This window comes from Oncorhynchus mykiss, chromosome 17 (assembly GCF_013265735.2).
Source record: "Oncorhynchus mykiss isolate Arlee chromosome 17, USDA_OmykA_1.1, whole genome shotgun sequence".
NCBI lineage: Eukaryota > Metazoa > Chordata > Actinopteri > Salmoniformes > Salmonidae > Oncorhynchus > Oncorhynchus mykiss.
This window is the reverse complement of record NC_048581.1, coordinates 18745425-18768362: the sequence shown is the minus strand read 5'-3', so window position 1 is coordinate 18768362 and position 22938 is coordinate 18745425. Positions and strand designations below refer to the sequence as shown.

The following is a 22938-nucleotide window of genomic DNA, read 5'->3' as shown; positions in this document are numbered from 1 at the left end:
AATGCTTATAACATGTCTATGTCTATAAAATGTATATAGTGCCTATAACATGTCTATAATTTATATAGCCTGTCTATAACGTTCAGAACATATCTATAACGTCTATAATGCTTATAACATGTCAATAACATGTATATAATGTCTATAACATGCATACAATGCATATAACACGTCTATAACATGTATATAATATTCAGAACATATCTATAACATGTCTATAATGTCTATGACATGTCTATAACACGTCTAACATATGTTTAATGCCTATAACATCTATAATGTCTATAAAATGTCTGTCTATAACATGTTTATAACATGTCTAAAGTGTCTATCATGTCTATAATGCCTATAACATGTCTATGCCTATAACGTGTCTACAATGACTATAACATGTCTATAAGGTCTATAACATGCATACAATGCCTATAACACTTCTATAGCATGTCTATAATGTTCAGAACATATCTATAACATGTCTATAATGCCTATGACATGTCTATAACGTATATAACATTATGTCTATAACACATCTATAACATGTCTATAATGCCTATAACATGTCTGTCTATAACATGCCTATAACATCCCTATAATGACTATAATATTCTTATAACATGTCTATACCCTGCCTATAATGCCTATAACATGCCTATAAGATGTCTATAAATGTCTATAACATGTCTATACCCTGCCTATAATGCCTATAACATGCCTATAATATGCCTATAAGATGTCTATAACATGTCTATATTGCCTATAATATTCATACAACATGTCTATAATGCCTATGACATGTCTGTAATGCCTATTACATGTCTGTCTATAACATGCCTATAATATTCCTATAACATGTCTATAATGCCTATAACATGCCTATAATATGTCTATAATGCCTATAACATTCATATAACATGTCTATAACATGTCAATAATGCCTATAACATGTCTATAATATCTACAACATGTATATAATGTCTATAACATGCCTATAACATGTACATAATACATATAACATGCCTATAATATTCATATAACATGTCTATAATCTATATAACATGTCTATAATGCCTATAACATGCCTATAACATGTATATAATACATATAACATGTCTATAATATCTACAACATGTATATAATGTCTATAACATGCCTATAACATGTCTATAACATGCCTATAACATGTATATAATACATATATCATGCCTATAATATCTACAACATGTATATAATGTCTATAACATGGGTATTATATTCTATAGTGAAAACAGATATAGCATACCGTGGTATAATCCTTTGCATGCGTGGTCCTCTCGTGCTCCATAGGGGACTGGATCGGTTAGGGACTTAGACACACAGCAATCACCTAATAGGAGAGAGACACACATCATTATCACACACACTCATGTATGGCACACACATAAACACACACACACACACACACAACCACACACAGATACACACACGCACGCACACACACACTCACCCTGTGTACAGCGACATATATTGTTCCTGCAGATCTGTGAGAGTTCGTCCTTGTCCTCTTTGGGGCTGTAGAAGCGACTGCAGCGGTGGTCTGATAGAGAGACACGCTATGTTAACATTTCTCCACCAGACAGAGAGAAATGATCAACTCCAATGTTTACAATAGCTTCTCTTGTTCGAGGGCATATGAAATATGGTCAAAACAAACCATAGTCCTACCTGGGTTGTAGTACTCATAGAGTGACAGTATCTACCTGGGTTGTAGTACTCATAGACAGTAGCAGTATCTACCTGGGTTGTAGTACTCATATAGACAGTGACAGTATCTACCTGGGTTGTTGTACTCATAGACAGTGACAGTATCTACCTGGGTTGTAGTACTCGTAGACAGTAGCAGTATCTACCTGGGTTGTAGTACTCGTAGACAGTAGCAGTATCTACCTGGGTTGTAGTACTCATAGACAGTAGCAGGATCTACCTGGGTTGTAGTACTCGTTGACAGTGACAGTATCTACCTGGGTTGTAGTACTTCGTAGACAGTCACAGTATCTACCTGGATTGTAGTCCTCGTAGACAGTATCTACCTGGGTTGTAGTACTCATAGACAGTGACAGTATCTACCAGGGTTGTAGTACTCATAGACAGTATCTACCTGGGTTGTAGTATTCGTAGACAGTAACAGTATCTACCTGGTTGTAGTACTCGTAGACAGTGACAGTATCTACCTGGGTTGTAGTACTCTTAGACAGTGACAGTATCTACCTGGGTTGTAGTACTCAGACAGTATCTACCTGGGTTGTAGTATTCGTAGACAGTAACAGTATCTACCTGGTTGTAGTACTCGTAGACAGTGACAGTATCTACCTTGGTTGTAGTACTTGTAGACAGTATCTACCTGGGTTGTAGTACTCGTAGACAGTGACAGTATCTACCAGGGTTGTAGTACTCGTAGACAGTATCTACCTGGGTTGTAGTACTCGTAGACAGTATCTACCTGTGTTGTAGTATTCGTAGACAGTAACAGTATCTACCTGGTTGTAGTACTCGTAGACAGTGACTGTATCTACCTGGTTGTAGTACTCGTAGACAGTGACAGTATCTACCTGGGTTGTAGTACTCGTAGACAGTAACAGTATCTACCTGGTTGTAGTACACGTAGACAGTGACAGTATCTACCTGGGTTGTAGTACTCGTAGACAGTATCTACCTGGGTTGTAGTACTCGTAGACAGTAACAGTATCTACCTGGTTGTAGTACTCGTAGACAGTGACAGTATCTACCTGGGTTGTAGTACTCGTAGACAGTATCTACCTGGGTTGTAGTACTCGTAGACAGTATCTACCTGGGTTGTAGTACTCGTAGACAGTATCTACCTGTGTTGTAGTATTCGTAGACAGTAACAGTATCTACCTGGTTGTAGTACTCGTAGACAGTGACAGTATCTACCTGGGTTGTAGTACTCATAGACAGTATCTACCTGGGTTGTAGTACTCGTAGACAGTAACAGTATCTACCTGGTTGTAGTACTCGTAGACAGTGACAGTATCTACCTGGGTTGTAGTACTCGTAGACAGTATCTACCTGGGTTGTAGTACTCGTAGACAGTAACAGTATCTACCTGGTTGTAGTACTCGTAGACAGTGACAGTATCTACCTGGGTTGTAGTACTCGTAGACAGTATCTACCTGGGTTGTAGTACTCGTAGACAGTATCTACCTGGGTTGTAGTACTCATAGACAGTGACAGATGAAGGTTGGAGGAGTCCCACTTTGAACGTCTGCTGCAGCCGGAAGATGATGGTCTCAGTCTCCTTGTTGGACACCTGGTAGTACAGGTAGACCACAGAAGAGCACAATGAAGCTACTTCCGGACACTGATCTAAGGCCAGTTTTGAGTTAATAGTTTGCCTTTTACCTTTAAGATTTGGGGAGGGAAAGCTGATCCAAGATCTGTGCCTACAGGCCACAGACAACCTCAACCCAGACAGAGCGAAAAAAAAGTATGACCAATCAACTTCTAGGGTTGACATGGTAACGCTGGTCTCTCTACGTTCAGGTCATAGAAATAGAATGAGATTCTATTGAGATTCTATTTCTATGGTTCCAGTATCTTGAACAGGTGAATGATGAAAAGGAAGTTACCCCTTGACACTGATCTAAGATCCCACCTAAAAAGTTAGGATTTCTGAGAGGATAAACTGATCCTAGATCTGTTCTGGTACCTTGAAGAGGTGGATGATGAGGGAGCCTCTGTCACTCAGGTTGTCCACTATCTGGAAGTTGTTGATGTAACGGTCCACTGAGTTGGTCAGCTGGAGGCAAACAAACACAAAAACAAACAAACATTTTCAATATGCACACGGTCACAATAAGCTACACTTAAACACATGCAGTAGAAAACAAGTTGGACATTGAGTCAAAGACCAGACATGCAGTTAGACAGCCATCTAGTGGAGACAGATGAACATTACAAGTAGATTAAAGGGATAATTCACCTTAATTACATATCGGTTTCCTTACCCTGTAAGCAGTCTATGGACAAGGTATGACAGCAATCCATGCTTTGATTTAGTTTCCCTGACACTGTTTCCAAATGCATATGTGGCACAAATCCCCTTTAGCGTTTAGCATTTGTGGCGCAAATCTCATTAAAGTAATGGGTCCGATATTAGCATTTTTTGGCATCATGTTCAAATCCTCTGTAAGTGACTTTGTTGAGCTTCACAATAAGTGTTAGATACTTTCCGATGATTTGGATACGAGGTGCAAAACAAATAAAACATATCGGTCCCATGACTTGAATTGGACTTGTGCTACACCTGCTAAAACGTTAGCATCTGGAAACAGTGCCAGGGAAATAAAACCAAAGCATGGATTGCTGTCATAACTTGTCCATAGACGGTTGACAGGGTAAGGAAACCAATGTGTAACTTAGTAATTGGGGTGAACTGTCCCTTTAACGTGGGTTCCAGTACCATCTCCAGGTCTTCATTCTCTGGCACGAACCCAGTAGGAAGACTGATGTCCAGAACAACCATCCTGACCTCCCTTAGTCCCAGTGCCCTGGAGGAAGGAAAGAGAGAGAGAGAATAGTAGAATGAAGAGGAAGATGGAATGAAAAAGTAGAGACTCAAGTGTTATCCAATAACAGTAAGTCCCCTAGTGTATTTCCCAGAGGGGACCAAAGGAGAGTATGAAAAGACAGACTGCCAGGTAGCCTAGACATTCAACATAGTACTGCATAATCTCACCTGACATTAATAGTGATCCTGTAGGACTTCTCTGCATCTGGTGGAGGTTTTTCTGTCAACGGGGTTAAAAAAAAACATTGAGTTTAAGATTTGAGACTGGGATTGAGACTAAGATTGAGATTAAGATTAAGATACAAATGGAGATTGAGAGCTGGATTAACCTACCACTAGATTCTGCGATGGTCACGTCCAAATCAAAGTTCTTGCAGCTGCTCTTCTCATGCATCTCAGGGAGCTCGTTGTAGTAGGTCACCACCTAGGTCAGAGGTCATTAGACCAGGAAGTGACAACACAAACAAATATGACGTCATACATCAATGTGACAAGATGATCATAGACAAGCTCTACTATCATGCATTGACTAATGGCCATAGACATGTGTTGTGGTCATACCTCTAGTATACCTTGCCCCTTCCCTTTGGCCTCCACTCTGAATCCCTGGTCTATAGGAGCCTGAGTGAAAACCCCACAGAAGAGGGGAGATGGTGAAAGAGGAACATCATACATTATGGTTCCTAAAACTAGGCCACATATTTGACATCAGATACAGGTAGGTTGGGAGAGAAGAAATGGTGAAAGAGAGAGAGAGGAAGAGAGAACAGCATCCCTCCTACCCTGGAGGAGCGTGCCACGTAGGAGGTCCTGGGGTCAAAGTGGTAGCGCTGGTCGCTGCGGCCCTGGATGCTCAGGTCCACCTGGAGACTCAGGTCATTGGGAGGTTTCTTCATCAGGTACCCAGACAGACCCTGCAGAACAACCATGGTGGGCTGGGGGAGAGAGAGGAAGCAGAAAGATTATTATAAAAGATGTACTGGATTGTGTGGAGATCCAAATGGCGGAGGGCAACAAACTGGACTGGTTAGTGACAACCTGCAATAACACTGTTGACATAAACTCAGCTCACTGACATCATGCAATACTCGTTTCCAATGATGTCACTCAGTACCTGGGTGGATCCGTAGCCCCCGCCCCTGCGGCGCTGCTCATTGAGCCACTCGAAAGGTGCGGCGGCTTCAGTCATGTGATGACTCTTCACCAGGGCTAGCAGGGCGTAGCCCGTCGCTTCCAGAGTGAACAGGCGGTTCTCACTGTCTGGCCAATGGGTACCGTCTGGAGGAGGGGAGAGAGGGAGGAAGGAGGGAGGGAGGAGAGGGGGAGAGAATAACAGTGAAGGACAGCAGAGAGAGGGGGGGAGAGAGAGAGAAACAGAGACAAACAGACATTTCCCTACCTGGAGAGGCAGCTTTGAGTAGCAGGGTTTTAAAGAACAGTGAAGGTGTCTCGTCAACCAGAGACAGAGCGTAGGCAGAGATGGCCAGAGAGTAGGGCCTCTTCAGACTACCATACGTGCTCCTCAGATAGTTGGCAGCATTCTGGATCCCATTCTAATACAATACAATAGAATACAACTTCACTGTCTATCCATTAGTTTGGTGGCTTATTAATTCCATTCTTATATGAGCAGAGGGATAAAGAATAAACCTGAATTTTAACACAAAAGAGTCGGCAGGAAAGCCCCATTTCCCAACACCGACATGCCATTTACACCGGTTGGATTCATGGTCAGCCATGGCGCATGCAAACGTAGCGTGATAACAGGTCGGACAACGAAATCCAAGATCCACCAGGGGAGGCAGGTAAAAACGCATCCTACTCACAGATGACTAACTTACTTCTAACTGGGGCATCAGGTAGCCTAGTGGTTAGAGCGTTGGGATCGAATCCCCCAGCTGACAAGGTCATTTTGCCCCTATACAACAATTTGGTCTTAGGTCCTCCCGGGTGGCGCAGTGGTTAAGGGCGCTGTACTGCAGCGCCAGTTGTGCCACCAGAGACTCTGGGTTCGCGCACAATTGGCCTAGCGTCGTCCGAGTTAGGGAGGGTTTGGCCGGTAGGGAAATCCTTGTCTCATCGCGCACCAGGGACTCCTGTGGCGGGACGGGCGCAGTGCACGCTAACCAAGGTTGCCAAGTGCACGGTGTTTCCTCCGACACATTGGTGCGGCTGGCTTCCGGGTTGGATGCGCGCTGTGTTAAGAAGCAGTGCGGCTTGGTTGGGTTGTGTATCGGAGGACGCATGACTTTTATCCTTCGTCTCTCCCGAGCCCGTACAGGAGTTGTAGCGATGAGACAAGATAGTAGCTACTAAACAATTGGATACCACGCCATTGGGGAGAAAAAGGGGTAAAAATTCAACAACAAAAAACAAAAAAATAAATAAAATTGGTTGTTTTGCCCCTGAACAACCCACATTGTAAATAAGAATTTGTTCTTAATTGACTTGCCTAGTTAAATAAAGGTTAAATAAATAAAAATAAATAACTGACTTATCTCCCGTCCCAATATAACAGTTTCTGCCGGTTCTGGGACTGGCTTACCTTGATGGTGTGGCCAGCTCCATTGCAGTTGAGTTCTGTACCCTTGGTGGCTTCAGTCATGGCTATCAGGACAAAGGCTGTGAGAGTGGACTGAGACTCTGCACCTTGTACTCCACCCTGGAGAAGAGAGAAGCTGTTATCAGACTTCAGTCCCAGATCTCTCCCTGTCTGTTAGAGTGTGAATGTGTGCGCACATCAGTCCATGTGTGTATTTGTGCGCACGTGCTTCTGCATCCACCCGTGTGTGTGTGTCTCTTCTTACTGTCATAGTAGTAGTGTAGACAGGGTTGTCCTCTCTGAAAGATCCAGTGGTCTGCTGTTTGTTGTTGATCAGGTAGAGGAGAGGACCACACACGTCCTGTTCACTCACTCCTACCAGCTGACGAGCCATAGAGAACACCTTCACTACATACGCTGTGATCCTATAAGGGATAGGGGAGAGAGGGGGAGGGGGTGGGGGAGAGGGGGAGAAAGAGATGGTGGGCAGGGAGAGGGAGAGAACGAGGGTGGTGGGGAAGGTAGAGGGGGAGAAAGAGAGGGTGGGGGGAAGGGAAAGGGGTGAAGGGAGAGGGGGAGAAAGAGATGGTGGGCAGGGAGAGGGAGAGAACGAGGGTGGTGGGGAAGGGAGAGGGGTGGAGGGAGAGGGGGAGAAAGTGAGGGTGGGGGGAAGGGAGAGGGGGAGAAAGAGAGGGTGGGGGGAAGGGAGAGGGGGAGAAAGAGAGGGTGGGGGGAAGGGAGAGGAGTGGAGGGAGAGGGGGAGAAAGAGAGGGTGGGGGGAAGGGAGAGGGGTGGAGGGAGAGGGGGAGAGGTCGAGGTGGGGAAAGAGAAGGTAGAGGGGAAGGGAGAGAGGGGGAGGGAGAGGAGAGGGAGACAGAAAGAGAGAGAGAAAAGGGGAAAGGTAGAGAGAGAGGCTGTGAGGGTTACAAATACAATCCATTGTATTATTTAGATTACTCTGTGATTGACACATTCTTCTTCTTCTTCTATGTATTTGAACAATACCATGTGCTTGTGCCTTCATTCCTGTAGGGGGGGTAAGAGTCGTCTTTCTTCTTATACACCAGCTGCTTCTGGTAGCCTTTCTGTATGTAGTTCATAGCCTCCACCCTGCGTTGCACCCCTACAGCCTCCCAGTCGTTGGAATGGTCCAGGTAGACAGTGGCTATAAGAGGCAGGGTGATGCTGGCTAGGTTCTGTTCCACACAGCCACCAGGCATACGGATCAAAGAGGCCAGAGAGTCACCGCTGATACTGTTGTCTATGGTATCAGCCAACAGGTTACCTGGTGGGAGGAGCAGAGCAGAGTAGAGTAGAGCAGAGTAGAGTAGAGAATGGAGAGAGCAGAGCAGAGTAGAGCAGAGTAGAGTAAAGCAGAGTAGAGTAGAGAGTGGAGAGAGCAGAGTAGAGTAGAGCAGAGTAGAGTAGAGAGTGGAGAGAGCAGAGCAGAGTAGAGAGTAGAGCAGAGTAGAGTAGAGTAGAGAGTGGAGAGAGCAGAGTAGAGTAGAGCAGAGTAGAGTAGAGCAGAGTAGAGTAGAGAGTGGAGAGAGCAGAGTAGAGTAGAGAATGGAGAGAGCAGAGTAGAGTAGAGCAGAGTAGAGTAGAGCAGAGTAGAGTAGAGAGTGGAGAGAGCAGAGTAGTGTAGAGAGTGGAGAGAGCAGAGTAGAGTAGAGAGTGGAGAGAGCAGAGTAGAGTAGAGAGTGGAGAGAGCAGAGTAGAGTAGAGAGTGGAGCAGAGTAGAGTAGAGAGTGGAGCAGAGTAGAGTAGAGAGTGGAGAGAGCAGAGTAGAGAGTAGAGTAGAGCAGAGTAGAGTAGAGAGTAGAGTAGAGCAAAGTAGAGTATAGAGTGGAGAGAGCAGAGTAGAGTAGAGAGTGGAGAGAGCAGAGTAGAGTAGAGTGGAGAGAGCAGAGTAGAGTAGAGAGTGGAGAGAGCAGAGTAGAGAGTAGAGTAGAGCAGAGTAGAGTAGAGAGTAGAGTAGAGCAAAGTAGAGTATAGAGTGGAGAGAGCAGAGTAGAGTAGAGAGTGGAGAGAGCAGAGTAGAGTAGAGTGGAGAGAGCAGAGTAGAGTAGAGTGGAGAGAGCAGAGTAGAGTAGAGAGTAGAGTAGAGCAGAGAGTAGAGTAGAGCAAAGTAGAGTATAGAGTGGAGAGAGCAGAGTAGAGTAGAGAGTGGAGAGAGCAGAGTAGAGTAGAGTGGAGAGAGCAGAGTAGAGTAGAGTGGAGAGAGCAGAGTAGAGTAGAGTAGAGCAGAGTAGAGTAGAGTAGAGAGTAGAGTAGAGCAGAGTAGAGTAGAGAGAGCAGAATAGAGAATAGAATGGAAGGAATGGAATAGAATAGGTTATGTGTCCACACAGCTGCTTTGGCTTCACAATGCCCATAACCAACCCAAAGGGTTAGAGGCACCCGCCAGCCACCATCTCTGTCTAATAAGGTAAACCTTGTTTCTCAGTTAGGCCTACCCCTGATGTTGATGAATGTCTCTGGTTGAGAGTTTGGAACCAGGGAGCCCAGCTCCACTTTGTCCACCTCCACTACCTGCCTCCCATCTGGGGGGAAACATAGTAAGAATACTTAGTAAAGGCTGTTTCTAAAGGGGACATGGTAATGGTGAGCATTAGGGTTAGAGATGATGAGTGTCTTAGTTCTGCTCACCGTTCCCTCCCTTGACAGAAGGATTCAATACAAAACTCTGCACTTTAGTCTTCTGCACTCCTTCCACCTGTTACAGGGTTTTGAAAACAGCTTTGAGATACCGGTCCTCGTATCTTAGGTAAGGACACTGATTCACAGTCGCTATATATATTTTATTTATTTTATTATTATTATTATTTATTTTTTTAACTAACATCTGAAATAGTCACCCACCACCACGCGTAGCTTCTTATTGACCCCGTCGCTACCCATAAACCCTTTGGCCATGGCAAGGACCTCCAGTAGCATCTCTCCGGCCTTGAGCGGTATGATGGTGTAGGGAACCACCAGGGACGAGCTGCCCTTCAACCTCACCTCCTGGGTGTGTTTCCCATTGAACGCCACACTGCACATGTCCTCTGTCTTCAGTAGCACCACCTTAACCTGGGTTGAGTAGAGGAGGAAACGGAGATGATCAAGACACAAAATGGCTGAGAGGAAGTGAGCAGAACTGGGTGGATTTCACATGTCCTCCGTCTTCAGTAGCACCATTGCTTCTAGGTAAGCTGAAAAGAGGAGGAAACTGGGACGGTCAAGACACAAAATGGCTGACAGTAATGGGAGGGTTAGGAGGGTTAAGACACAAAATGGCTGACAGTAATGGGAGGGTTAGGAGGGTTAAGACACAAAATGGCTGACAGTAATGGGAGGGTTAAGACACAAAATGGCTGACAGTAATGGGAGGGTTAGGAGGGTTAAGACACAAAATGGCTGACAGGAAGGGATCAGAGGGGAGCTAGCGGGTAGGTAGATAGAGGTTTCCTCAGATATTAATTCATCAGCCTGATGGTTAAGGTACGGCTTGAGGATTAGATAGAAGTCATGGGTGAGAGGCCAGAGGTGAGCTTGCCTCCAAGTCCTCGTCGCCATAGTTATGGAGCACAGCTTTGATCTCCACGTGTTCGTTCCTCGCCACTGAGTACGGCAGCTTCAGGTCCACGAAGAAACGCTTCCACGCACGCACGTTCCACGGCTCGGCTACGCAGAAACCTGGAATAAAAACAAAATGATTCAAATGAACAAACAGCAGGTGGTTGAGGACTTCATGCTTTAGTTAGAATGATAGAATTGTACAGCAATATGTTGTATTCCTCATATGGCACCAGTATCCTCACTAGCATACTACCTGGACTCCTCCTGGGAAATGACTGAATATGGGTACAGTGAGAGGAAGCCATTTTAGACCACTGACAATTAGGCCCAATCCCAAATAGACCCCTTAAATCCTAAACCCTATGCACATGTGGTGATCTGATTGGACATGACAGGTGTTAGTGATATGGTAACAGTTCCACCTTGCCCTCTGATTGGTGTTTCACCTTGCCAACAAGGGCGTGGCTATGGCTACCATGGCTACCCCAGGGGAAGGGAAGGGTCTACCTGTTACAGGTGAGGAGCTGATGGCTAGTACCCCCCACTGGGTGATAGTGTCTGGGAAGATGGATTCCACATGCAGCGTTGCCAACCTGTAAGGAACAGACCCAAACTAATGAATCCCATTGAGTTGACCTCTTGTAAGCTCAGCTTGTGGCATGAGCACAGTAAAACATTATCTTGAAGGTAAATAGAGAGAGAGACTGGTGGATTGTGATCGATTGATGCCGTTGCCTAATGCAATGCTAACAGTGACACGCACGCGCACAAATAAATACACACACACACAAATATCCCTGGGACAGTACACGATGGTGCAACAGTGTTTATTTTTGGGGGGGAATGAAAAAAGGCCAGGCTGTTCCTGATCTGTTAACCCAGCCAGTCTCAATGTGACCTCCAGTCCACTGTGGTGCAACTCTGGGGATTTACAGAGTAGGTCGTTTCATTTCAAAGGGATACTGCGAGATTCTGTCAATTTGCCCTTTTCTACTTCTCCAGAGTCTAATGAACTCGTGGATACCATTTCTGTGTCTCTATGTGCAGTATGAAGGAAGTTCTAGGCGGCTACCAGAGCGGCAGGTAGCCTAGTGGTTAGAGCGTTGGACTAGTAACCGAAAGGCTGCTAGATCAAATCCCAGAGCTGACACAAGGCAGTTAACCCACTGTTCCCACCGTGGCCGTCATTGAAAATGAGAATTTGTTCTTAACTGACTTGCCTAGTTAAATAAAGGTCAAATTAAAAAAATACTAGCTTAATTGCCAGAACCTTGCAGTATCCCTTTAAGGGTGAGAGTAGTGTGGCTTGGCCTATTCCTCTTTCGACTGGGATCACAAAACTGGTCAACCCCTCATAGAAAGAGTTTTCCCTGGACAGGTCATGTGGTTAGGAAAAACCCCTGGCCCTACTCATAGGAAGTAGCCTGTAGTACGCACAGTTCAGCACAGTTTCAAACCAAGTCTTAGCCTATGAGCAGGGAAACTGCTGTCCCTTTCTATAAAGGGGTGAGAGGACAGACACACATTCACTCACCCGTCTCTGCTGTCCTCAGGCACACTGGGCAGCGGCAGGTCTTTCCACAGCCATGACTCATAGAACTTAGACCTTACTGTCACCTCACTCTCCTCCATAAAGTCATCCTCCTCTTCCTCCTCCTCTTCCTCAGCAAAAGACCCTCTCTGAACTTCCAGAACAGGTTTGGATTCCATTCTCACTAAAGACTCGCTCAATATTTCTTCACCTGATGCCAAAAAATAAACATGTTAAAACTCTGTTTGATGGATGAGTGGATGAATCGATTGATTGACGGATTAATTGAGCAATCAATCAGTTTGAACTCAGTTCTCTGCTGTAACATACAGGGGCCACTTGGACGGAAGTTAGATCTGGTTAGAATGAAATTAAATTAGACGAGGGGTCCAAGACTAAGACCGGGAGGGGAGCGAGGGGTCCAAGACTAAGACCGGGAGGGGAGCGAGGGGTCCAAGACCGAGACCAGAAAAATGCAAATCCACCATAATAAGAGTTGAAAAAGTCCAGTATTTCTGTGTTCAGATTTCAGAAGGACATTCTTTAGACATTCAGAATGGGGATAAATGCTGAGGACAGAAGTTATCACTAATCCAAACAGGTCCATAAGAAGACAAGTTTACCCTAGTGTCCCCTTACTAATAGTTAGCATAAAACTTTCAAGCAATTTCCCACACTAGTTCCTACCAGCAAATCAAGGAAATCCTGCTGAGCACTGAAAAATATCCTCAAACCTTGTAGTGAAAGTAATGGACAGTCATTTTACAAGTAAAGTAGGAACCCCAGGTTTCAATAGGGGATCAGATATTCATGTGTCATGAAAGGAGTGTGGATATTTGGCCTGGCGAAGCTGTTTTACGTGCTGACTGGTGATGTGCAGTTTGCGAACAATTCATTATTTTTGAACAACTCTTTTGACTGACTCGAGAGTCATGATTCGTTCATTTTAGTCATTTGTTTGACCTGCTAATGCTGGCAGCAATGAACCCTACAGCAGGGTTAAGACACACTCTTCAGGCTCGGTGGCTCCAGAGAAGAGCTTTGATCTCCAACTAACTGTCTGTCATATGGTGCAGGAAAATAGATCATGAGCATAGAGAAGAAAAATACATGATTAGAACTGATAATGAATCACATGGTGCAAGAACAAGTGCAATTAATTGATTATTGAATGTTATGGACGCAGCTTTGTAGAATCAAAACACACAGACTCTGCTCAACAAACTCAATGGTCTCTCGCATCTCGGGGAAAATGTGTCTGTCCAGGGTCAGCCTGAGTAGATCTGTGGTGGTAGGCGGTATGGTGGTGGTAGGGGGTAGTCTGGTGTCAAACTCCTCTCCCCTGTACTTGGAGCAGCAGTACCTGAAAGTGCCAAACAATTCTGTTCAGTGCACTTCACTTCAATTCAGCTCAACTCAACAACTCAATTCAACTCAACTCAGCTCAGCTCAATTGAACTCAACTCAGTACCTGAAGGCCTTGATGCATTCCCATCCCTCAGTGATGTAGAGGGAGCGTCGGGTGCAGGAGTAAGGCATGGGGATCTCTCTCAGGCCATCCTTACAACACTGACGCAACAGCTTCTCTCTGTAGTGGTTCTCTGTGGGGAAGAGAGAGAGAGCTCAGAACCATCTATCTATCAATCAATCAATCGATCCACCTTTCCGTCAATAAATCAGTCCCCCACTCAATCAATGAATCATTCCATACATCAACCAAAAATGAACATAGCACTTTTTCTGTCACTGACCCAGTAGAGTTCTGCGTTGCAACATCTCAGCAGAGCGCCTCCTCCTGGACCTCCCTGGGCACTGCATGCCTGCAGAAGAGATGGAAGGGGGGGGACACAGATGTCTATACCACTGGTCTGTTTTACTCAAACTCATGATTGGGCGACTCTGGAATGTTTTGCTTTAACTAATCTTCCCTGCAGGCTCACAGTAAACAAACACAACATTACAAACATGGCCTTTGGATGCCTGCAAAGGCCATGTAACCTTGATTTAACTAGGCAAGTCAGTTAAGAACAAATTCTTATTTACAATGACGGCCTACCAAAAGGCAAAAGGCCTTCTGTGGGGGCGGGGATTAAAACTAAAATGAGTTAAATAAAAATATAGGACAAAACACATCACGACAAGACAGACAACACAACACTACATAAAGACAGACAACACAACACTACATAAAGAGAGACCTAAGACAACACTACACTACATAAAGACAGACCTAAGACAACACTACACTACATAAAGACAGACAACACAACACTAAATAAAGAGAGACCTAAGACAACACAACACTACATAAAGAGAAACCTAAGACAACACTACACTACATAAAGACAGACAACACAACACTACATAAAGACAGACAACACAACACTACATACAGAGAGACCTAAGACAACACTACACTACATAAAGACAGACCTAAGACAACACTACATAAAGACAGACAACACAACACTACATAAAGAGAGACCTAAGACAACACAACACTACATAAAGAGAAACCTAAGACAACACTACACTACATAAAGAGAGACCTAAGACAACACAACACTACATAAAGACAGACAACACAACACTACATAAAGAGAGACCTAAGACAACACAACACTACATAAAGAGAGACCTAAGACAACACAACACTACATAAAGAGAGACCTAAGACAACACTACACTACATAAAGACAGACCTAAGACAACACAACACTACATAAAGACAGACAACACAACACTACATAAAGAGAGACCTAAGACAACACAACACTACATAAAGACAGACCTAAGACAACACAACACTACATACAGAGAGACCTAAGACAACACAACACTACATAAAGACAGACAACACAACACTACATAAAGAGAAACCTAAGACAACACTACACTACATAAAGAGAGACCTAAGACAACACAACACTACATAAAGACAGACAACACAACACTACATAAAGAGAGACCTAAGACAACACAACACTACATAAAGAGAGACCTAAGACAACACAACACTACATAAAGACAGACCTAAGACAACACAACACTACATACAGAGAGACCTAAGACACCACAACACTACATAAAGAGAGACCTCAGACACCACAACACTACATAAAGAGAGACAACACAACACTACATACAGAGAGACAACACAACACTATATAAAGACAGACCAAAGACACCACAATACTACATAAAGAGAGACCTCAGACACCACAACACTACATACAGAGAGACCTAAGACAACACAACACTACATAAGAGACCTAAGACAACACAACACTACATACAGAGAGACCTAAGACAACACAACACTATAGAAAGACAGACCTCAGACAACACAACACTACATAAAGAGAGACCTCAGACACCACAACACTACATAAAGACAGACCTAAGACAACACAACACTACATAAAGACAGACCTAAGACAACACAACACTACATAAAGACAGACCTAAGACAACACAACACTACATACAGAGAGACCTAAGACAACACAACACTACATAAAGACAGACCTAAGACAACACAACACTACATACAGAGAGACCTAAGTCAACACAACACTACATACAGAGAGACCTAAGACAACACAACACTACATAAAGACAGACCTAAGACAACACAACACTACATACAGAGAGACCTAAGTCAACACAACACTACATACAGAGAGACCTAAGACAACACAACACTACATAAAGAGAGACCTAAGACAACACAACACTACATAAAGAGAGACCTAAGACTACACAACACTACATAAAGACAGACCTAAGACAACACAACACTACATAAAGACAGACCTAAGACAACACAACACTACATACAGAGAGACCTAAGACAACACAACACTACATAAAGACAGACCTAAGACAACACAACATACAGAGAGACCTAAGTCAACACAACACTACATACAGAGAGACCTAAGACAACACAACACTACATACAGAGAGACCTAAGACAACACAACACTACATACAGAGAGACCTAAGACAACACCACACTACATAAAGAGAGACCTAAGACAACACAACACTACATACAGAGAGACCTAAGACAACACAACACTACATAAAGAGAGACCTAAGACAACACAACACTACATAAAGAGAGACCTAAGACAACACAACACTACATAAAGACAGACAACACAACACTACATAAAGAGAGACCTAAGACAACACAACACTACATAAAGAGAGACACCACAACACTACATAAAGACAGACCTAAGACAACACAACACTACATAAAGAGAGACCTAAGACAACACAACACTACATAAAGAGAGACCTAAGACAACACAACACTACATAAAGACAGACAACACAACACTACATAAAGAGAGACCTAAGACAACACAACACTACATAAAGAGAGACACCACAACACTACATAAAGACAGACCTAAGACAACACAACACTACATAAAGAGAGACACCACAACACTACATAAAGACAGACCTAAGACAACACAACACTACATACAGAGAGACCTAAGACAACACAACACTACATACAGAGAGACCTAAGACAACACAACACTACATAAACAGAGACCTAAGACAACACAACACTACATACAGAGAGACCTAAGACAACACAACACTACATACAGAGAGACCTAAGACAACACAACACTACATACAGAGAGACCTAAGACAACACAACACTACATAAAGACAGACCTAAGACAACACTACATACAGAGAGACCTTAGACAACACAACACTACATACAGAGAGATCTAAGACAACACAACAATACATACAGAGAGACCTAAGACAACACCACACTACATAAATAGAGACCTAAGACAGCACAACACTACATACAGAGAGACCTAAGACAACACAACACTACATACAGAGAGACCTAAGACAACACAACACTACATACAGAGAGACCTAAGACAACATAACACTACATACAGAGAGACCTAAGACAACACAACACTACATACAGAGAGACCTAAGACAACACAACACTACATACAGAGAGACCTAAGACAACATAACACTACATACAGAGAGACCTAAGACAACACAACACTACATAAAGAGAGACCTAAGACAACACAACACTACATAAAGAGAGACCTAAGACAACACAACACTACATAAAGACAGACCTAAGACAACACAACACTACATACAGAGAGACCTAAGACACCACAACACTACATAAAGAGAGACCTCAGACACCACAACACTACATAAAGAGAGACAACACAACACTACATACAGAGAGACAACACAACACTATATAAAGACAGACCAAAGACACCACAACACTACATACAGAGAGACCTAAGACAACACAACACTACATAAGAGACCTAAGACAACACAACACTACATACAGAGAGACCTAAGACAACACAACACTATAGAAAGACAGACCTCAGACAACACAACACTACATAAAGAGAGACCTCAGACACCACAACACTACATAAAGACAGACCTAAGACAACACAACACTACATAAAGACAGACCTAAGACAACACAACACTACATAAAGACAGACCTAAGACAACACAACACTACATACAGAGAGACCTAAGACAACACAACACTACATAAAGACAGACCTAAGACAACACAACACTACATACAGAGAGACCTAAGTCAACACAACACTACATACAGAGAGACCTAAGACAACACAACACTACATAAAGACAGACCTAAGACAACACAACACTACATACAGAGAGACCTAAGTCAACACAACACTACATACAGAGAGACCTAAGACAACACAACACTACATAAAGAGAGACCTAAGACAACACAACACTACATAAAGAGAGACCTAAGACAACACAACACTACATAAAGACAGACCTAAGACAACACAACACTACATAAAGACAGACCTAAGATAACACAACACTACATACAGAGAGACCTAAGACAACACAACACTACATAAAGACAGACCTAAGACAACACAACATACAGAGAGACCTAAGTCAACACAACACTACATACAGAGAGACCTAAGACAACACAACACTACATACAGAGAGACCTAAGACAACACAACACTACATACAGAGAGACCTAAGACAACACCACACTACATAAAGAGAGACCTAAGACAACACAACAATACATACAGAGAGACCTAAGACAACACAAAACTACATAAAGAGAGACCTAAGACAACACAACACTACATAAAGAGAGACCTAAGACAACACAACACTACATAAAGACAGACAACACAACACTACATAAAGAGAGACCTAAGACAACACAACACTACATAAAGAGAGACACCACAACACTACATAAAGACAGACCTAAGACAACACAACACTACATAAAGAGAGACACCACAACACTACATAAAGACAGACCTAAGACAACACAACACTACATACAGAGAGACCTAAGACAACACAACACTACATACAGAGAGACCTAAGACAACACAACACTACATAAAGAGAGACCTAAGACAACACAACACTACATACAGAGAGACCTAAGACAACACAACACTACATACAGAGAGACCTAAGACAACACAACACTACATACAGAGAGACCTAAGACAACACAACACTACATAAAGACAGACCTAAGACAACACTACATACTGAGAGACCTAAGACAACACAACACTACATACAGAGAGACCTAAGACAACACAACACTACATACAGAGAGACCTAAGACAACATAACACTACATACAGAGAGACCTAAGACAACACAACACTACATAAAGAGAGACCTAAGACAACAACCATTAGAGGACTGATGTTACCCTCTTTCCTCGTATTAATCATTAGAGGACTGATGTTACCCTCTTTCCTCGTATTAACCATCAGAGGACTGATGTTACCCTCTTTCATCATATTAACCATTAGAGGACTGATGTTACCCTCTTTCCTCGTATTAACCATTAGAGGACTGATGTTACCTTCTTTCCTCGTATTAACCATTAGAGGACTGATGTTACCCTCTTTCCTCGTATTAACCATTAGAGAACTGATGTTATCCTCTTTCCTCGTATTAACCATCAGAGGACTGATGTTACCCTCTTTCCTCGTATTAACCATCAGAGGACTGATGTTACCCTCTTTCCTCGTATTAACCATCAGAGGACTGATGTTACCCTCTTTCCTCGTATTAACCATCAGAGGACTGATGTTACCCTCTTTCCACGTATTAACCATAAGAGGACTGATGTTACCCTCTTTCCTCGTATTAACCATCAGAGGACTGATGTTACCCTCTTTCCTCGTATTAACCATCAGAGGACTGATGTTACCCTCTTTCCTCGTATTAAACATCAGAGGACTGATGTTACCCTCTTTCCTCGTATTAACCATCAGAGGACTGATGTTACCCTCTTTCCTCGTATTAACCATTAGAGGACTGATGTTACCCTCTTTCCTCGTATTAACCATCAGAGGACTGATGTTACCCTCTTTCCTCGTATTAACCATCAGAGGACTGATGTTACCCTCTTTCCTCGTATTAACCATTAGAGGACTGATGTTACCCTCTTTCCTCGTATTAACCATCAGAGGACTGATGTTACCCTCTTTCCTCGTATTAACCATCAGAGGACTGATGTTACCCTCTTTCATCGTATTAACCATCAGAGGACTGATGTTACCCTCTTTCCTCGTATTAACCATTAGAGGACTGATGTTACCCTCTTTCCTCGTATTAACCATCAGAGGACTGATGTTACCCTCTTTCCTCGTATTAACCATCAGAGGACTGATGTTACCCTCTTTCCTCGTATTAACCATTAGAGGACTGATGTTACCCTCTTTCCTCGTATTAACCATCAGAGGACTGATGTTACCCTCTTTCCTCGTATTAACCATTAGAGGACTGATGTTACCCTCTTTCCTCGTATTAACCATCAGAGGACTGATGTTACCCTCTTTCCTCGTATTAACCATCAGAGGACTGATGTTACCCTCTTTCCTCGTATTAACCATTAGAGGACTGATGTTACCCTCTTTCCTCGTATTAACCATCAGAGGACTGATGTTACCCTCTTTCCTCGTATTAACCATTAGAGGACTGATGTTACCCTCTTTCCTCGTATTAACCATCAGAGGACTGATGTTACCCTCTTTCCTCGTATTAACCATCAGAGGACTGATGTTACCCTCTTTCCTCGTATTAACCATTAGAGGACTGATGTTACCCTCTTTCCTCGTATTAACCATTAGAGGACTGATGTTACCCTCTTTCCTCGTATTAACCATCAGAGGACTGATGTTACCCTCTTTCCTCGTATTAACCATCAGAGGACTGATGTTACCCTCTTTCCTCGTATTAACCATCAGAGGACTGATGTTACCCTCTTTCCTCGTATTAACCATTAGAGGACTGATGTTACCCTCTTTCCTCGTATTAACCATTAGAGGACTGATGTTACCCTCTTTCCTCGTATTAACCATTAGAGGACTGATGTTACCCTCTTTCCACGTATTAACCATTAGAGGACTGATGTTACCCTCTTTCCTCGTATTAACCATTAGAGGACTGATGTTACCCTCTTTCCTCGTATTAACCATCAGAGGACTGATGTTACCCTCTTTCATCGTATTAACCATCAGAGGACTGATGTTACCCTCTTTCCTCGTATTAACCATTAGAGGACTGATGTTACCCTCTTTCCTCGTATTAACCATTAGAGGACTGATGTTACCCTCTTTCCTCGTATTAACCATTAGAGGACTGATGTTACCCTCTTTCATCGTATTAACCATTAGAGGACTGATGTTACCCTCTTTCATCGTATTAACCATTAGAGGACTGATGTTACCCTCTTTCCTCGTATTAACCATCAGAGGACTGATGTTACCCTCTTTCCTCGTATTAACCATCAGAGGACTGATGTTACCTTCTTTCCTCGTATTAACCATTAGAGGACTGATGTTACCCTCTTTCATCGTATTAACCATTAGAGGACTGATGTTACCCTCTTTCCTCGTATTAACCATCAGAGGACTGATGTTACCCTCTTTCCTCGTATTAACCATCAGAGGACTGATGTTACCCTCTTTCCTCGTATTAACCATCAGAGGACTGATGTTACCCTCTTTCCTCGTATTAACCATCAGAGGACTGATGTTACCCTCTTTCCTCGTATTAACCATCAGAGGACTGATGTTACCCTCTTTCATCGTATTAACCATCAGAGGACTGATGTTATCCTCTTTCCTCTTTTAACCATTAGAGGACTGATGTTACCCTCTTTCCACATATTACCCATCAGAGGACTGATGTTACCCTCTTTCCTCGTATTAACCATCAGAGGACTGATGCTACCCTCTTTCCTCGTATTAACCATTAGAGGACTGATGTTACCCTCTTTCCTCGTATTAACCATCAGAGGACTGATGTTACCCTCTTTCCTCGTATTAACCATCAGAGGACTGATGTTACCCTCTTTCCTCGTATTAACCATCAGAGGACTGATGTTACCCTCTTTCCTCGTATTAACCATCAGAGAACTGATGTTACCCTCTTTCCTCGTATTAACCATTAGAGGACTGATGTTACCCTCTTTCCTCGTATTAACCATCAGAGGACTGATGTTACCCTCTTTCCTCGTATTAACCATCAGAGGACTGATGTTACCCTCTTTCCTCGTATTAACCATCAGAGGACTGATGTTACCCTCTTTCCTCGTATTAACCATTAGAGAACTGATGTTACCCTCTTTCCTCGTATTAACCATTAGAGGACTGATGTTATCCTCTTTCCTCGTATTAACCATCAGAGGACTGATGTTACCCTCTTTCCTCGTATTAACCATCAGAGGACTGATGTTACCCTCTTTCCTCGTATTAACCATTAGAGAACTGATGTTATCCTCTTTCCTCGTATTAACCATTAGAGAACTGATGTTATCCTCTTTCCTCGTATTAACCATTAGAGGACTGATGTTACCCTCTTTCCTCGTATTAACCATCAGAGGACTGATGTTACCCTCTTTCCTCATATTAACCATTAGAGGACTGATGTTACCCTCTTTCCTCGTATTAACCATCAGAGGACTGATGTTACCCTCTTTCCTCGTATTAACCATTAGAGAACTGATGTTATCCTCTTTCATCGTATTAACCATCAGAGGACTGATGTTACCCTCTTTCCTCGTATTAACCATTAGAGGACTGATGTTATCCTCTTTCCTCGTATTAACCATCAGAGAACTGATGTTATCCTCTTTCCTCGTATTAACCATCAGAGGACTGATGTTACCCTCTTTCCTCGTATTAACCATTAGAGGACTGATGTTACCCTCTTTCCTCGTATTAACCATTAGAGGACTGATGTTACCCTCTTTCCTCGTATTAACCATTAGAGGACTGATGTTACCCTCTTTCCTCGTATTAACCATTAGAGGACTGATGTTACCCTCTTTCCTCGTATTAACCATTAGAGGACTGATGTTACCCTCTTTCATCGTATTAACCATCAGAGGACTGATGTTACCCTCTTTCCTCGTATTAACCATCAGAGGACTGATGTTACCCTCTTTCCTCGTATTAACCATTAGAGGACTGATGTTATCCTCTTTCCTCGTATTAACCATTAGAGGACTGATGTTACCCTCTTTCATCGTATTAACCATTAGAGGACTGATGTTACCCTCTTTCCTCGTATTAACCATCAGAGGACTGATGTTACCCTCTTTCCTCGTATTAACCATCAGAGGACTGATGTTACCCTCTT

At 43.1% G+C, this 22938-nt stretch overlaps 1 protein-coding gene across 3 annotated transcripts in view; it reads right to left on the bottom strand.

The window, feature by feature from the left end:
- The window catches only part of LOC110494906 (venom factor), a 36069-nt gene that overhangs the window by 2648 nt on the left and 10483 nt on the right, over positions 1-22938 (bottom strand). For all 3 annotated transcript variants that reach the window (XM_036949210.1, XM_036949211.1, XM_036949212.1), the window contains exons 19-41: positions 13950-14018; positions 13670-13799; positions 13410-13561; positions 12202-12409; positions 11175-11260; positions 10645-10784; positions 9969-10178; positions 9756-9822; positions 9563-9649; positions 8112-8391; positions 7372-7531; positions 7110-7226; positions 5964-6117; positions 5679-5842; positions 5347-5499; positions 5126-5185; positions 4898-4988; positions 4733-4784; positions 4457-4544; positions 3704-3793; positions 3199-3304; positions 1484-1573; positions 1280-1363 (exon numbers count right to left, since the gene is read on the bottom strand). In XM_036949210.1, coding sequence (XP_036805105.1) covers positions 1280-1363; positions 1484-1573; positions 3199-3304; positions 3704-3793; positions 4457-4544; positions 4733-4784; positions 4898-4988; positions 5126-5185; positions 5347-5499; positions 5679-5842; positions 5964-6117; positions 7110-7226; positions 7372-7531; positions 8112-8391; positions 9563-9649; positions 9756-9822; positions 9969-10178; positions 10645-10784; positions 11175-11260; positions 12202-12409; positions 13410-13561; positions 13670-13799; positions 13950-14018 — 2838 coding nt within the window. The remainder of the gene's footprint in view (positions 1-1279; positions 1364-1483; positions 1574-3198; positions 3305-3703; positions 3794-4456; positions 4545-4732; positions 4785-4897; positions 4989-5125; positions 5186-5346; positions 5500-5678; positions 5843-5963; positions 6118-7109; positions 7227-7371; positions 7532-8111; positions 8392-9562; positions 9650-9755; positions 9823-9968; positions 10179-10644; positions 10785-11174; positions 11261-12201; positions 12410-13409; positions 13562-13669; positions 13800-13949; positions 14019-22938) is intronic.